The sequence below is a fragment of the Coregonus clupeaformis genome, chromosome 36, assembly GCF_020615455.1.
Source record: "Coregonus clupeaformis isolate EN_2021a chromosome 36, ASM2061545v1, whole genome shotgun sequence".
Lineage (NCBI taxonomy): Eukaryota > Metazoa > Chordata > Actinopteri > Salmoniformes > Salmonidae > Coregonus > Coregonus clupeaformis.
Window position 1 is genome coordinate 27,075,666 of NC_059227.1, and position 18,112 is coordinate 27,093,777.

The window sequence follows — 18,112 nt, forward strand, 5'->3', positions numbered from 1 at the left end:
ATTACTGGGTGCATGTGATTACTGGGTGCATGTGAATACTGGGTGCATGTGATTACTGGGTGCATGTGTGGCGGCCAGATGTTGAACCATGACCCCCGGACAGGGATGCAGACCATTACCCTAATCCGTCTCCATAACGCTGCATGGCACACACGTACACGTACAGTACACACACGTACACATACATACATACACACACACACACACACATGGAGGACGGGGTGTTTAGGTCCTGTTGACATAATTGGTTACAATGACTGGTACAAATCACCGGGAGACACCAGCCTGACCTTCAGATGTGTTACTGTCTAAATCTAACTTCAAATGCCATGTGGATGGACGGATATGAAAGGAACGTCTGCTAGGGACAGAAGGCTGCCAGATTCAGCCCAGTCTACCTCTCCATTAGGCTCCAGACTATCCCATGAAAAACACATTTGATGTATCAGTATCGGTGCAATACTGATTCACTGATTGGCCATATGATAAAAGAACAGTAGTTGAATGTTTCACCTCTGTTTCTTGATTTGTATTCCCTTTTAAAATTAACAGATGCAAACATTGCTGTGTAATGTAATCATCTAATCTGGCCCTATAGTAGATGTACCTGTATGTAAACAGTCCTCGTAAGCAAGGGCTGGACTAGAATGATGAACATACTGAAGGATGGGTAACTGGAGTGACAGTAAGGCCTGGAGTGGTTGTAATGCAATCGAACTCTCTCCTTTGGCCTGAATGCAACACTTTATTACACTACCGGCCTCACCTCCATCGTCTTGATGTGGCCACGCCGTTTCTACTGCAGGTGCAGCATAGGCTAATTGGATATCATTAGCATAATGACTTTGCCTGGAAGAAGCAGGTGAGACTCATAACATTTCATTTAGAGCCCAGCATCGCTCAATCACTGTCCTCCCTCTAAGTCCTGTGCATTTACCAGGCTTAGGTCACTGAATGTAGAGTAGACCAGAGCCATGTATTTAGAGAGTTGGGCCAAATTTTCGAATTTTGAATAATTGTTCTTATTCTAGAGATTCAGTTACATAGCATTATGTAAATCAGGGTTGGGCAACTTTGATGGGGGTGAGGGCCTCAGTGGTTCGTGGGTCTGCGGACCCACATCATTTTTATATTTACGTCATTTAGCAGACGCTCTTATCCAGAGTGACTTACAGTTAGTGAGTGCGTTCATTATACATATATTTTTTTTTTCATACTGACCCTCCGTGGGAAACGAACCCACAACCCTGGCGTTGCAAACGCCATGCTCTACCAACTGAGCTACATCCCAGCCGGCCATTCCCTCCCCTACCCTGGACGACGCCCCGACTGTGCGCCGCCCCATGGGTCTCCCGGTCGCGGCCGGCTACAACAGAGCCTGGATTCGAACCAGGATCTCTAGTGGCACTGCGATGCAGTGCCTTAGACCACTGCGCCACTCGGAAGGTTATCCATACCCACACATGCCGTGAGAGCCAGCCCTAGCCTTTTGGGGGCCCTAAGCGAAATATTGTTTTGTTTTTAATATGATATCTAAGTGAAAGTGACTAACAAAATCAATGGGGGCCCCCTGGTCGGTAAATCGCCCATGAATACTACAAATGTAGATAAAAAAAAAAGGTGGGGGGGGGGGGGGGGCACCAGCTGCCCAGCCCTGATATAAATATTCCCAATGTAATGATAAATGGGGAGATAACATGGCTGCCAGAGAATGTTGTACTGTCATGCAAATGCATCATAATGCAGACACCTCAAAGGCCCAACTCTCTAAATACATGGCTCTGGAGTAGACCAACCTACATCTACAAGGCCTAGGTCACTGCATATAGACCAACCTACATCTACAAGGCCTAGGTCACTGCATATAGACCAACCTACATCTACAAGGCCTAGGTCACTGCATATAGACCAACCTACATCTACAAGGCCTAGGTCACTGCATATAGACCAACCTACATCTACAAGGCCTAGGTCACTGCATATAGACCAACCTACATCTACAAGGCCTAGGTCACTGCATATAGACCAACCTACATCTACCAGGCTTAGGTCACTGCATATAGACCAACCTACATCTACCAGGCCTAGGTCACTGCATATAGACCAACCTACATCTACAAGGCCTAGGTCACTGCATATAGACCAACCTACATCTACAAGGCCTAGGTCACTGCATATAGACAACCTACATCTACCAGGCTTAGGTCACTGCATATAGACCAACCTACATCTACAAGGCCTAGGTCACTGCATATAGACCAACCTACATCTACAAGGCCTAGGTCACTGCATATAGACAACCTACATCTACCAGGCTTAGGTCACTGCATATAAAGCAACCTGTATCTATAGAGCAACCTGCAAAGGTGGCTGACGGACAAGACTCACAACATTTCATTTAGAGCCAAGTGTCGCTCAATCACTGTCCTCCATACAAACATACCTCACCATACATACAGACATACATACTCCACCCGACACGCCATTATGGCTTTCTTCACTGTGCCCAAACCACAAACTGATGTAATGCGTCACTCAGTTATATATAGAGCCATGTCATCATGGAGTGATCTGCCACCAGAAAGCAAGTTCAGCTTTACAAAACAGTTTAAAAAAAACATATTGTATCACAGCGCCTCTCCTCTTTCTAAAGATCTAATTTAATTGTATATAAGAATATGAATATGTATATATGAATAGCGTGTAAACAGTATTTTTGTTGTCTTTCCAAAATATAACAAAATATAACTGTTATTGTGAAGTGGAAACATCTAGGAGCAAGAACAACGGCTCAGACGCGAAGTGGTAGGCCACACAAGCTCACAGAATTGGACCGCCGAGTGATGAAGTGTGTAGCTTGTAAAAATTGTCTGTCCTCAGTTGGAACACTCACTACCGAGTTCCAAACTGCCTCTGGAAGCAACGTCAGCACAATAACTGTTCGTCGGGAGTTTCATGAGATGGGTTTCCATGGCCGAGCAGCCGCACACAAGCCTAAGATCACCATGCGCAATGCTAAGTGATGGCTGGAGTGGTGTAAAGCTCGCCGCCATTGGACTCTGGAGCAGTGGAAATGCGTTCTCTGGAGTGATGAATCACGCTTCACCATCTGGCATTCCGACGGACAAATCTGGGTTTGGCGGATGCCAGGAGAACGCTACCTGCCCGAATGCATAGTGCCAACTGTAAAGTTTGGTGGAGGAGGAATAATGGTTTGAGGCAGTTTTTCTTGGTTCGGGCTAGGCCCCTTAGTTCCAGTGAAGGGAAATCTTAACACGACAGCATACAATGACATTCTAGACGATTCCGTGCTTCCAACTTTGCGGCAACAGTTTGGGGAAGGCCATTTCCTGTTTCAGCATGAGAATGCCCCCACGCACAAAGCGTGGTCCATACAGAAATTGTTTGTCGAGATTGGTGTGGAAGAACTTGACTGGCCTGCACAGTGCCCTGACCTCAACCCTATCGAACACCTTTGGGATGAATTAGAACGCCGACTGCGAGCCAGCTCTAATCGCCCAACATCAGTGCCTGACCTCACTAATGCTCTTGTGGCTGAATGGAAGCAAGTCCCCGCAGCAATGTTCCAACATCTAGTGGAAAGCCTTCCCAGAAGAGTGGAAGCTGTTATAGCAGCAAAGGGGGGACCAACTACATATTAATGCCCATGATTTTGGAATGTTCAACAAGCAGGTGTCCACATACTTTTGGGCATGTAGTGTGTGTGTGTGTGTGTGTGTCAATTTCAAATTATTTTCTAACAACAGTTTGAATTGAGGTGTGTTCTGCCTCATTAATTCACAGAAGAAGTAGCCCATTTCACTGTTGCGGACAATTTATGTTTGAGGAGAGCCCAAGCACTTCCCCAGTGTTTCCCCAGATCAAGGATGTAGACATTGTGCATATCTAGTCAGAACCTTGCACAAACTTTTTCCCCCGGCACATTTTCTGGGTGGTGCTAGCATTGCCCTCTTTGTTGTTTTCCTTACAAATAATAACTTTGGACATGTGTGTGTTCCTATCAAAGTAAGTGCCTTATTTTCTGTATATCGTGTTGTCGTTTCTTCTGTAGCATACCGTATGTATGTATGGAGCAAAATGTTTTTACTGTTTTATTCAGGTTTTCAAGTACTGGTGACAAATCATCTATTCCGATTCTTGCATATATTGTAATGGACACATATGATGTGTGTAAAATACTTTTGTGAAGGTTTTCCTTATTATGATGAGCTAATACTAAGCTATTTGCCAGCTATGTGTAGTGCCATATTTGTTGACATCATACAATGCATTCTGGTTGTCACGTAAGCGTCTGTCAGACCAAAAACGAGGTGAAGGGATAGTTCACTCAACTGACTTATGGTGCTTTCAAGACAACTGGGAACGCTGAAAAATACGACGTCAAATCATAACGTCAGTGATCTTCAGGTCGGAAAGTCAGAGCTCTAGAAAGAGACCCGAGTTCCCGAGTTGGAATTCCGAGTTAGATGACCGTTAAAAAATGTTTTCCCTGCCGGAGTTAGTTTTTTTCAGAGTTCCCAGTTGTCTTGAACGCAATGAAGTTCCCAGTTGCTTTGAACACGGCAACAGATTGTAACTTTGGTACCTCAGGGTTGCCACCTCAGACCCCCCTTTCCAGAGGTTTTACTTATATTTAGCATATAAACTTCTGTGTTTGCCACACATTTATTGATAAATCCCCCATCATAGTAATATTTCCTGCATCATATCCCCCCACAATACCGTCCCCCATTTCTACCCCCCATGGACTTGAAAACCCCCCACAAATTAAATGAGCCCCCCCACAAACCCTCCTAAAATGGTTTCATCCCTGTTTACCCAGTAGGCTTGTATTTGGTGTGATGATCTGTGAGGTGATAACATTTTATTTGCTTTGTGATTTGTCAAAAACGGTAAACGACTTGTCAAGTCATGTGCTCCGGTTCTTGTATATACTGTAATAAGTACACCGAAGATTTGTAATATGCTGAAAAGTGGACAAAATAAGTTCATATTTTTCAGGCAATGGGCACAGCCATCTTTGACTTTGACTTTGCTTATTTGTGTTTTATAGTGAATGGCATTCTGGGATTAGGGAGTTTTCGCTTGTCAAACATAAAGAAACATGGCTGACATCATAAAGAATTTACAGTAGCTGCTATTAACTTACAGTGAGGGAAAAATGCATTTGATCCACTGCTGATTTTGTACGTTTGCCCACTGACAAAGACATGATCAGTCTATAATTTTAATGGTAGGTTTATTTGAACAGTGAGAGACAGAAAAACGCATGTCAAAAATGTTATAAATTGATTTGCATTTTAATGAGGGAAATAAGTATTTGACCCCTCTGCAAAACATGACTTAGTACTTGGTGGCAAAACCCTTGTTGGCAATCACAGAGGTCAGACGTTTCTTGTAGTTGGCCACCAGGTTTGCACACATCTCAGGAGGGATTTTGTCCCACTCCTCTTTGCAGATCTTCTCCAAGTCTTTAAGGTTTCGAGCCTGACGTTTGGCAACTCGAACCTTCAGCTCCCTCCACAGATTTTCTATGGGATTAAGGTCTGGAGACTGGCTAGGCCACTCCAGGACCTTAATGTGCTTCCTCTTGAGCCACTCCTTTGTTTCCTTGGCCGTGTGTTTTGGGTCATTGTCATGATGGAATACCCATCCACGACCCATTTTCAATGCCCTGGCTAAGGGAAGGAGGTTCTCACCCAAGATTTGACGGTACATGGCGCCGTCCATCGTCCCTTTGATGCGGTGAAGTTGTCCTGTCCCCTTAGCAGAAAAACACCCCCAAAGCATAATGTTTCCACCTCCATGTTTGACGGTGGGGATGGTGTTCTTGGGGTCATAGGCAGCATTCCTCCTCCTCCAAACACGGCGAGTTAAGTTGATGCCAAAGAGCTCGATTTTGGTCTCATCTGACCACAACACTTTCACCCAGTTCTCCTCTGAATCATTCAGATGTTCATTGGCAAACTTCAGACGGCCCTGTATATGTGCTTTCTTGAGCAGGGGGACCTTGCGGGCGCTGCAGGATTTCAGTCCTTCACGGCGTAGTGTGTTACCAATTGTTTTCTTGGTGACTATGGTCCCAGCTGCCTTGAGATCATTGACAAGATCCACCCGTGTAGTTCTGGGCTGATTCCTCACCGTTCCCATGATCATTGCAACTCCACGAGGTGAGATCTTGCATGGAGCCCCAGGCCGAGGGAGATTGACAGTTATTTTGTGTTTCTTCCATTTGCGAATAATCGCACGCACTGTTGTCACCTTCTCAACAAGCTGCTTGGCAATGGTCTTGTAGCCCATTCCAGCCTTGTGTAGGTCTACAATCTTGTCCCTGACATCCTTGGAGAGCTCTTTGGTCTTGGCCATGGTGGAGAGTTTGGAATCTGATTGATTGATTGCTTCTGTGGACAGGTGTCTTTTATACAGGTAACAAACTGAGATTAGGAGCACTCCCTTTAAGAGTGTGCTCCTAATCTCAGCTCAGTACCTGTATAAAAGACACCTGGGAGCCAGAAATCTTTCTGATTGAGAGGGGGTCAAATACTTATTTCCCTCATTAAAATGCAAATGAATTTATAACATTTTTGACATGCGTTTTTCTGGATTTTGTTGTTGTTATTCTGTCTCTCACTGTTCAAATGAACCTACCATTAAAATTATAGACTGATCATTTCTTTGTCAGTGGGCAAACGTACAAAATCAGCAGGGGATCAAATACTTGTTTCCCTCACTGTAGCTGACACGCATCTCTTTTCTAAACAATATTAAATTTCTCCCTTGTGCTCACCAGAGATGTGGTACATTGTAAACAAGTCTTGCTGTTAGGTCGCTAACTTATGTTTTGTTTTTTGTCCTGTTATTTATACTGGATTATGGAACGACTTTAGCTATGGATGTGTTCCGTGGGATGTTTGGATGATGAAGTTCGCATTTACCTTTTACAATAAAAGGTGAAATGGAGGAATAAAGATCTCAACCCAATTGAACACATGGAATATTGTGGAGACAGCATTTTCCACCACCATCAACAAAACACCAAATTATTGAATTTCTCGTGGAAAAATGGTGTCGCATCCATCCAATAGAGTTCCATGATATTTGTACATCTGTAACTATCTCACTAATCATTATTCACGATTCATTCAGGATTATCTGTCATCATGGTAGCAGCCACATTAATCTAATGTAGAAGTGTTCAGAAACATATTCTATTCGTATTATTCAATAAAGGTGACTCCAAAATGACACAATACATTATTTACCATGAATTTCTATTGGGCACAAAATAATCTGAAACACAACCAAAAGAAATAAGCTTGATGTAGTCATTGCGTGCTATGAGTATGGAACCAAATACTTAACTTTTTACTACTTTAATAAACATATAAGTGAATTTGTCCAAATTCTTTTGGTCCCCTAAAATGGGGGGACTAGTGGTAGTCCGTGGTCCTCTGTAGCTCAGCTGGTAGAGCACGGCGCTTGTAACGCCAAGGTAGTGGGTTCGATCCCCGGGACCACCCATACACAAAAGAATTATGCACGCATGACTGTAAGTCGTTTTGGATAAAAGCGTCTGCTAAATGGCATATTATATTATTTATTATTATTACAAAAAGTGCTGTAATTTCTAAACGGTTCACCCAATATGGATGAAAATACCCTCAAATTAAAGTGGACAGTCTGCACTTTAACCTCATAGTCATCCAATCTAAAGTGCTCGAGTACAGAGCCAAAACAACAACATAATTGTCAATGTCCCAATACATTTGGAGCTCACTGTATGTGAGATTGAAGCATTTCTCATCAATATGAGAATATCAAATTAGGCCTACCTATATAATGCTAAGCAGTATTCCATACAACACAAAAGTTACTGTAAGCTTTGGGCAATATCCAGAGTAACGTCTACATTACGGTAGCGCGCACACACACACACACACACACACCACAGACCACAGACCACCACTCACCTGTAGATAGTGACAGGCCCGTAGCGAGGGCTTGAGGTCTGTGTGCATCATGGGTTTCTCGAGGTTGAGGGAGGACTTCCTGTAGGCCTCCTTGGCTTGGCTGACGGTCAGCGTGGACCAGGAACTCCTCTTCATAAACTTCCCCTCCGGAGCCAAGGCCATGCTCTCGCAAGCTGAGCACTTGACGTCGTTGTTGCTCTTGGAGGTCTTGAGGGACATATCCCCAAAGTGACTATGGTGCATGGAGTCCGGGTAGCAGTGGGCGGCATGGGCGTGGTCGCCATGGTGACGGCTCATGACACTGGGCGTGCGGTAGGTGCTGTCGCTGTCCAGGTTGTCGTCGGAGCTCCAGAAGCCACCCGCGCCCCCCGAGCGGTGCGTCTTGCGCTCTTTGCTCTTGCTTCGCTTGCTGCCATGCTTGGAGCCTCCATGGTGGCTGTGTTGGGAGCCGCCGTGGTGTCCCCCTCCTCCTCCTTCACCTTTGGCTCCGTTCATCTTTGACGAGCCCTCCAGGGAGTGGGACTTGGTGAAGAGCTTCTGGACGGAGTGGACAAGGTGGCGGATGCGTCCGGGGCTTTCGCTGCGCTGCTCCGTGGTGGTGGTGGTGGACGTCCTCTGGTACTGCAGTGTGTGGAAGCCATCACGGTGCAGCGGCAGCTGCTTCTCAAACTGGTCCAGCAGGTTTGCCGGGATGCGGTTGCTCTTGCCGCTGCCCTGGTACTGCAAGGCTGAAGCGGTGGGGGCAGCAGCGGCATGGGAGGTGGCGGAGGCGGTGATGGCGGTGCAGTCGTCCCGCGTGGCCGAGTCGTAGTACTGGGAGCTGTAGTGCATTCTGGGGAAGGTGCTGCTGGAGACGTGGTCAATGGCAGCGCCGCCACCAATGCCCGACGAGGGCGCCATAACGACGGGGGACATCATCATGCAGTCAGAGTGGATGGAGCTGCGCGGTGAGTAGCGGTGGTGGTAGTCCATTGGGCAGCTCTCGGTGGGGCTGAGCAGGTAGGAGGAGTGGCGCGACTCGGCGGCGCCGCCATGGTGGCCCATGCCATGGAAGTCTTGAGGATGGTCAAACTGGTCCAGCCCGTGGGGCGAGGGGATCTGGTGCTGGGAGCGGCCACCCGATAAGCCCTTCATGTTCCTGGCTGGGGGGACAGGGAGGCGTCTGTCTTCATCGAAGTGTCAAGACGGGGACCAAGGGGAATAATGCTGGTCTGTCAGAGAAACACAGAGGGAGAGGAATAAGATTAATGCTAAGACTGGTGTAAATGCATTCAGTGACCTTACGTAGGTACAGTAAGTGATCGCTCAAAATCTCCATTAAGACAAGAGCAGCTGTTTCAGCTGTTTCAAAAACAGCAGCAAGGCAGCTGGCAAATTGTTCCTTTAAAATCTCATGAAAATTAATAAAGATTTTGATAATTTACTTTGAAGATCTACTATCGCACATGTGTCAAACTCATTTCATGGAGGGCCGAGTGTCTGCGGGTTTTTAGCTCCACCCGTGTACTTGATTGATTAATTAAGGTCACTAAATAGTAAGGAACTCCCCTCACCTTGTCTAGGGTCTTAATTGAAAAGAAAAAACAAAACCCTGCAGACACTCGGCCCCCCATGGAATGTTACAATGCTAGATCACCTGATTCACCTAATCAATGGCTTGATGATTAGTTGACAAGTTGAATGAATTGATTTTAAAAAATTGTGGCACTGGAATATTTAGTGGCCGTTTTATGGGCTCCTGACCAATTGTGCTATTTCCATATTTTTTTTGCGCTGATCTTATGTTTTTTTTGTACATAATGTTTCCGCCATCGTTTCCTTTGACCGAAAATAGCTTCTGGACATCAGAAGAGCAATCACTAACCTTGATTTGGATGAATATTTCTACTTCAATGAGTCGGCGGTGCAGCACATACTGCTCACCCCGGACCAGGTCCTAATCCTCGACACACGGTAGAGAAAAAGACGATAATATAGAGGCTGACGTGCGCGTACCCTGATGAAACTATGGCGGGGAGTAAATAAACCCCCTCTACCCTCCGTTCTATTGGCGAATGTACAATCACTGGAGAACAAACTGGACGAGCTCCGTTCCAGACTATCCTATCAACGGGACCTGAAGAACTGTAATATCCTACGTTTCTCGGAAACTTGGCTGAACAAAGACATGGATAATGTCCAAGCTGGTTTTTCAATGCATCGGCAGGACAGAACGTCAGCTTCGGGGAAGCTCAAGGGTGGTGGTGTGTGTCTCTTTGTTAACAATAGCTGGTGCCCGATCTCTAATATTAAGGAAGTCTTGGGTTCTGCTCATCAGAGTTAGAATACCTCATGATAAGCTGTAGACCATACTATTTACCAAGATAGTTTTTGTCTATATTTTTCATTGCTGTCTATTTACCACCAGAAACCAACACTGGCACTAAGACCGCACTCAACAAGCTGTATAGGGCCATAAGCAAACAACAAAATGCTCATCCAGAGGCGGAGCTCCTAGTGGCCAGTGATTTGTCTTACCTAATTTCAACCAGTATGTCATCTGTGCAATTACAGGTAAAAAAAACTCTAGATCACATTTACTCCACACACAGAGATGCATAGAAAGCTCTCCCTCACCCTCCATTTGGCGAATCTGACCATAACTCTATCCTCCTGATTCCTGCTTACAAGCAAAAACTCTGCTAAGCTACAGGACTTTTGATGGCATTGAAGAGTTTACCACATCAGCTACATTAATAAGTGTATCGACGACGTCGTCCCCATGGTGACCGTACATACATATTCCAACCAGAAGCCATGGATTACAGGCAACATCCGCACTGAGCTAAAGGTTGGAATTGCTGCATTCAAGGAGTGGGACACTAACCCGGACGCTTATAAGAAATCCTGCTACACTCTCCAACAAACCATCAAACAGGCAAAGCATCAATACAGGACTAAGATCGAATCCTACTACACTTTGTCTGACACTCGTCTGTGTGACAGGGCTGCAAACTATCACAGACTACAAACGGAAACCCAGCCACGAGCTGCCCAGTGACACAAGCCTACCAGATTAGCTAAATGCCGTCTATGCTTTAAGGCAAGCAACACTGAATGATGTGCGAGAGCACCAGTTGTTCCAGAAGACTGTGTGATCATGCTCTCCGTAGCCGATGTGAGTAAGACCTTTAAACAGGTTAACATTCACAACGTCGCAGGGCCAGATGGATTACCAGGACGCGTACTCACAGCATGCGCTGACCAGCTGGCAAGTGTCTTCACTGATATTTTCAACTTCTCCCTGACCCAGTCTGCAAGACCTACATGTTTCAAGCAGACCACCATAGTCCCTCTACCAAGAACACCAAGGTAACCTGTCTAAATGAATATTTCCCCGTAGCACTCGCATCTGTAGCCATGAAATGTTTTGAAAGGCTGGTCATGGCTCACATCAACACCATCATCCCTGACACCCTGGACCCACTCCAATTCACATACCACCCCAATAGATCCACAGATGACGCAATCTCTATTGCACTCCACACTGCCCTTTCCCACTTGGACAAAAAGAACACCTATGTGAGAATGCTGTTCATTGACTACAGCGTTCAGCACCACAGTGCCCTCCAAGCTCATCACTAAGCTAAGGACCCTGGGACTGAACACCTCCCTCTGCAACTGGATCCTGGACTTCCTGACGGGATGCCCCCAGGTGGTGAGGGTAAGCAACAACACTTCCGCAACTCTCACCATCAACACGGTGGCCCCTCAGGGCTGCGTGCTTAGTCCCATCCTGTACTCCCTGTTCACCCACGACTGCTTGGCCCCGTACAACTCCAACACCATCATTAAGTTTGCAGCCGACACGACAATGGTAGGCCTGATCACCAACAATGATGATACTGCCTATAGGGAGGAGGTCAAAGACCTGGCAGTGTGGTGCCAGGACAAGAACCTCTCCTTCAACATCAGCAAGACAAAGGACCTGATCGTGTACTACAGGAAATGGAGGGCCAAGCACATCAACTGGGCTGTAGTGGAGCAGGTCGAGAGCTTCAAGTTCCTCGGTGTCCACATCGCTAAGAATCTATCATGGTCCAAACACACCAACACAGTCGTGAAAAGGGCACGACAACGCCTCTTTCCCTCAGGAGGCTGAAAAGATTTGGCATCGGCCCTCAGATCCTCAAAAAGTTCTACAGCTGCACCATTGATAGCATCTTGACTGGCTGCATCAGCGCTTGGTATGGCAACTGCTTGGCATCCGACCGCACAGCGCTACAGAGGGTAGTGCATACGACAGAGTACAGACTCCAGCCACCCAAGTCATAGAATGTTATCTCTGGTATCGCACGGCAAGCAGTACTGATGCACCAAGTCTGGAACCAACAGGACCCTGAACAACTTCTACCCCGAAGCCATAAGACTGCTAAATAGTTAGTTAACCAAATAGCTACCCGGACCATCTGCATTGACCCTTTTTGCACTAACTTTTTTGACTCATCACATACGCTGTTGCTACTGTTTACTATCTGTCACTTTATTCCTAGTTATATGTACATAAAGTATGTACCTCAATTTCCTCGTACCCCTGCACATCAACTCGATAATGGTACCCCTTGTATATAGCCAAGTTATAATTACTCATTGTGTATTTATTATTACTTTTATTATTACGTGTTTTACTCTTCTATTATTTCTAAATTTTCTTTCTCTCTGCATTGTTGGTAAGGGCCTGTAAGTAAGCATTTCACCGTTAGTCCACACCTGTTGCTTACGAAGCATGTGATGAATAACATTTGATTTTAATCAGGTGTGCTAGCTCTGGAATGTATCAAATACATGGAGCGGTTGGGGGACCCAGAGGACAGGTTTGAAAACCCCTGATCTAAGGGATTCCCCTAACATTGCATGCCTGTGTGCGTGCATGCATTATTGTACTGAACATATTCACCAAACGTGAAGTCTCCACTTCATGTTTCCACAATCCACATCCAGCAGCACACATTAAATTACGGTTCTCTGAAAGAGGGTCTAAAGAACAGGTTTCAAACTCATTCCACGAAGAGTCGAGTGTCTGCGGGTTTTCGCTCCTCCCTTGTACTTGATTGATGAATTAAGGTCACTAATTAGTAAGGAACTCCCCACACCTGGTTGTCTAGGGCTTAATTGAAAGGAAAACACTAAAACCTGCAGACACTAGGCCCTCCATGGAAATAGTTTGACACCCCTGTTCTAAAGTCTCATGAGGAGAACATGGTGAGTGCAAGTTATTACCTATCAAATTGAGGATAGTACCACTCATATCTGAGGGTGACAAGACGTAATTGAAGCTGTATAGGAACCTGTTGTGCCCCTCCCTCCTGTGTCAGGTCTATTTAAAACAGATGAGAGGCTGTTCCGTCTCTGCCACCAGTGCAGCGCAGCGCCGTAAAGACCGTTTGAGCCCGGCTGACAGGCTCAGGCTAATCATTCTCTAGGCTTTACGGGATCTGGAGAGGCCCACAGGAATGTTCCATCTCTTCTATTTCTCCTCTCTCTTCTCTCATCTCCTCTCCCTTCCATAAGCCTCCTTAAGAGTCCTCCATAAACAAAACCATAATTCTCTACATCGGTTCCTGTTCCACTTCTAGTACTATACCTAGGAGCTTAGGACTAAAGGCAGCTTCCATTCTGACAGATGAAAAGCAGTTGAACTAGCAATACACCAACATGAGTATGTACTTGCAACATTTCATTTTGATACAAACTGTATGTAACAATCCCTTATCACACACCCCAAAAAACTATTTGGGAATTTTCCTCAACCAAATATTGTTAAACTGGCTGGGAAATTGCCAAGATGATCCCATAAAAAGATTACCAAGAACTTATCATTCTGGAATGTCATTTGAGCAAATTTATACACAGTAATGAACAAGAACCCCAAACCAGACGATTAGGAGTATCGGAATTAACTTGTTAATTAATCCTTCTCCTGCTGCAGGAAACCCCTGTCATTAATAAATCCACAATCTTACATAATGTTTAGGGACTCTGATCCCTCCACACTGTATCAAAAGAGTCTGAAATAAAATGCACAGTTGTCATGGCAACCACTGCTGAAAACTCTGAAAAACATAATAGGATTTTCACATCTGTTCAGGAGGAACCTATCTTAAAACAAAATTGTGCAATGTGATACATGTACACTACCAGTCAAAGGTTTGGACACACCTACTCATTCAAGGGTTTTTGTACATTGTAGAATAATAGTGAAGACATTAAAACTATGAAATAACATTCCATATGTGTTATTTCATAGTTTTGATGTCTTCACGATTATGTGTAAAAATAGTAAAAATAAAGAAAACCCCTTGAATGAGTAGGTGTCCAAACTTTTGACTGGTACTGTATATACTTATACACAATTGTCAGAGTTGTGTACGGCATGTTGCAGGGGTTCGTGGAGGTACTGCAGGGGGTCCGCAATTATTATATATTCTGGAGATAAAAATATATATATATGTGAAAATGTTTTTATTTTATGAATTTCGCTAGCTGCAACAGAATACCATTGTGGATAACATTTGTATTTCTCTACGTCCAGTATAAAGGAACTTGGAGGTAGTTTCACGAGCCAATGCTAACCAGGGTTAGCGCAATGACTGGAAGTCTACATGGACAGTTACATTTACATTTACATCATTTAGCAGACGCTCTTATCCAGAGCGACTTACAAATTGGTGCATTCAACTTATGATAGCCAGTGGGACAACCACTTTTTTTTTTTGGGGGGGGGGGGGAAGAAGGATTACTTTATACTATTCCAGTTATTCCTTAAAGAGGTAGTGTTTCAAGTGTCTCCGGAAGGTGGTTAGTGACTCCGCTGTCCTGGCGTCGTGGGGGAGCTTGTTCCAACATTGGGGTGCCAGAGCAGCGAATAGCTTTGACTGGGCTGAGCGGGAACTGTGCTTCCGTAGAGGTAGGGGAGCTAGCAGGCCAGAGGTGGATGAACATAGTGCCCTCGTTTGGGTGTAGGGTCTGATCAGAGCCTGAAGGTAAGGAGGTGCCGTTCCCCTCACAGCTCCGTAGGCAAGCACCATGGTATTGTAGTAGATGCGAGCCTCAACTGGACGCCAGTGGAGTGTGCGGAGGAGCGGGGTGACATGAGAGAACTTGGGAAGGTTGAACACTAGATGGGCTGCAGCGTTCTGGATAAGTTGTAGGGGTTTAATGGCACAGGCAGGGAGCCCAGCCAACAGCGAGTTGCAGTAATCCAGACGGGAGATGACAAGTGCCTGGATTAGGACCTGTGCTGCTTTCTGTGTAAGGTAGGGTCGTACTCTGCGAATGTTGTAGAGCATGAACCTGCAGGATCGGGTCACCGCTTTGATGTTAGCGGAGAATGACAGGGTGTTGTCCAGGGTCACACCAAGGTTCTTTGCAATTTGGGAGGAGGACACAATGGAGTTGTCAACCATGATGGCGAGATCATGGAGCGGGCAGTCCTTCCCCGGGAGGAAGAGCAGCTCCTTCTTGCCGAGGTTCAGCTTAAGGTGGTGATCCGACATCCACACTGATATGTCTGCCAGACATGCAGAGATGCGATTCGCCACATGGTTATCAGAAGGGGGAAAGGAGAAAATTAATTGTGTGTCATCTGCGTAGCAATAATAGGAGAGACCATGTGAGGATATGACAGAGCCAAGTGACTTGGTGTATAGAGAGAATAGGAGAGGGCCTAGAACTGAGCCCTGGGGGACACCAGTGGTGAGAGCACATGGTGCGGGGACAGATTCTCGCCATGCCACCTGGTAGGAGCGACCTGTCAGATAGGACGCAATCCAAGAGTGAGCAGCGCCAGAGATGCCCAACTCGGAGAGGGTGGAGAGGAGGATCTGATGGTTCACAGTATCAAAGGCAGCGGATAGGTCTAAAAGGATAAGAGCAGAGGAGAGAGAGTTAGCTTTAGCAGTGCGGAGAGCCTCGGTGACACAGAGAAGAGCAGTCTCGGTTGAATGACCAGTCTTGAAACCTGACTGGTTTGGATCAAGAAGGTCATTCTGAGAGAGATAGCAGGAGAGTTGGCTAGAAACGGCACGCTCAAGAGTTTTGGAGAGAAAAGAAAGAAGGGATACAGGTCTGTAGTTGTTGACATCGGAGGGATCGAGTGTAGGTTTTTTGAGGAGGGGTGCAACTCTCGCTCTCTTGAAGACGGAAGGGACATGGCCAGCGGTCAAGGATGAGTTGATGAGCGAGGTGAGGTAAGGGAGAAGGTCTCCGGAAATGGTCTGGAGAAGAGAGGAGGGGATAGGGTCAAGCGGGCAGGTTGTTGGGCGGCTGGCCGTCACAAGTCGCAAGATTTCATCTGGAGAGAGAGGGGAGAAAGAAGTCAAAGCATAGGGTAGGGCAGTGTGAGCAGGACTAGCGGTGTCATTTGACTTAATAAATGAGGGTCGGATGTCGTCAACCTTCTTTTCAAAATGGTTGACGAAGTCATCCACAGAGAGGGAGGGAGGGGGAGGAGGAGGAGGAGGATTCAGCAGGGAGGAGAAGGTGGCAAAGAGCTTGCTAGGGTTAGAGGCAGAGGCTTGAAATTTAGAGTGGTAGAAAGTGGCTTTAGCAGCGGAAACAGAGGAAGAGAATGTAGAGAGGAGGGAGTGAAATGATGACAGGTCCGCAGGGAGTCTAGTTTTCCTCCATTTCCGCTCAGCTGCCCGGAGCCCTCTTCTGTGAGCTCGCAATGAGTCGTCAAGCCACGGAGCGGGAGGGGAGGACCGAGCCGGCCGGGAGGATAGGTGACATAGAGAGTCAAAAGATGAAGAAAGGGAGGAGAGGAGGGTTGAGGAGGCAGAATCAGGAGATCGGAGGGAGAAGGATTTAGCAAAGGGAAGAGATGATAGAATGGAAGAGGAGAGAGTAGCGGGAGAGAGAGAGCGATGGTTGCGACGGCACATTACCATCTGAGTAGGGGCAGAGTGAGTAGTGTTGGAGGAGAGCGAGAGAGAAAAGGATACAAAGTAGTGGTCGGAGACTTGGAGGGGAGTTGCAGTGAGATTAATAGAAGAACAGTATCTAGTAAAGATGAGGTCAAGCGTATTGCCTGCTTTGTGAGTAGGGGGGGACGGTGAGAGGGTGAGGTCAAAAGAGGAAAGGAGTGGAAAGAAGGAGGCAGAGAGAAATTAGTCAAATGCAGACGTAGGGAGGTTAAAGTCACCCAGAACTGTGAGGGGTGAGCCATCCTCAGGAAAGGAACTTATCAAGGCGTCAAGCTCATTGATGAACTCTCCAAGGAAATCTGGAGGGCGATAAATGACAAGGATGTTAAGCTTGAATGGGCTAGTGACTGTGACAGTATGGAATTCAAATGAGGAGATAGACAAATGGGTCAGGGGAAAAAGAGAGAATGTCCACTTGGGAGAGATGAGGATTCCTGTGCCACCGCCGCACTGACCAGATGCTCTCGGGGTATGTGAGAACACATGGTCAGACAAGGAAAGAGCAGTAGGAGTAGCAGTGTTTTCTGTGGTAATCCATGTTTCCGTCAGCGCCAAGAAGTCGAGGGACTGGAGGGTAGCATAGGTTGAGATGAACTCTGCCTTGTTGGCCGCAGAACGGCAGTTCCAGAGGCTGCCAGAGACCTGGAACTCCACGTGGGTCGTGCGCGCAGGGACCACCACATTAGAGTGGCAGCAGCCAGTTAGCATGCTTGCTGTTCCTGTTCATCCAACTCTGGGGAAGTAGATAAATGGCTTCATTGCCAAACTCTCAATCTAATTACGGTCATTGGAGCTAATTTCAGGGTTTTTTCTGTATAGAACATTCTTAGGCGGGCCGTCTAAGTGGTAATTTTCAGGATGGAAAAACTGTTTCGGTATCAACTTAAATGACACACTGTTAAAATGAAGTGCTTTGTAACACAAAACTAGTGGCAACTGAGCTGCCAGCAACTTGTAGGAGATGAAACCCTAACTTTGCAGGAGTATTGAAACACTTCATCCTGAAATGGATAAATTTTTATCAAGTACATGTTTTTTTTTTTGTTTATATATTTTTTGGACTTTTACCCCTTTTTCGTAATATCCAATTGGTAGTTACAGTCTTGTCCCATCACTGCAACTCCCGTATGGACTCGGGAGAGGCGAAGGTCGAGAGCC

The 18,112-nt window shown here is 46.1% G+C and overlaps 1 protein-coding gene across 1 annotated transcript in view; it reads right to left on the minus strand.

Annotated features, from left to right (window-relative positions):
- LOC121552120 (disks large-associated protein 2-like) overlaps positions 1–9,176 on the minus strand; it is a 98,489-nt gene extending 89,313 nt beyond the window's left edge. The window contains exon 1 of the mRNA XM_041864857.1: positions 7,992–9,176. Within this exon, the coding sequence (XP_041720791.1) occupies positions 7,992–9,125 (1,134 nt within the window). The 5' untranslated portion in view covers positions 9,126–9,176. The remainder of the gene's footprint in view (positions 1–7,991) is intronic.
- Positions 9,177–18,112: the final 8,936 nt, after the last annotated feature.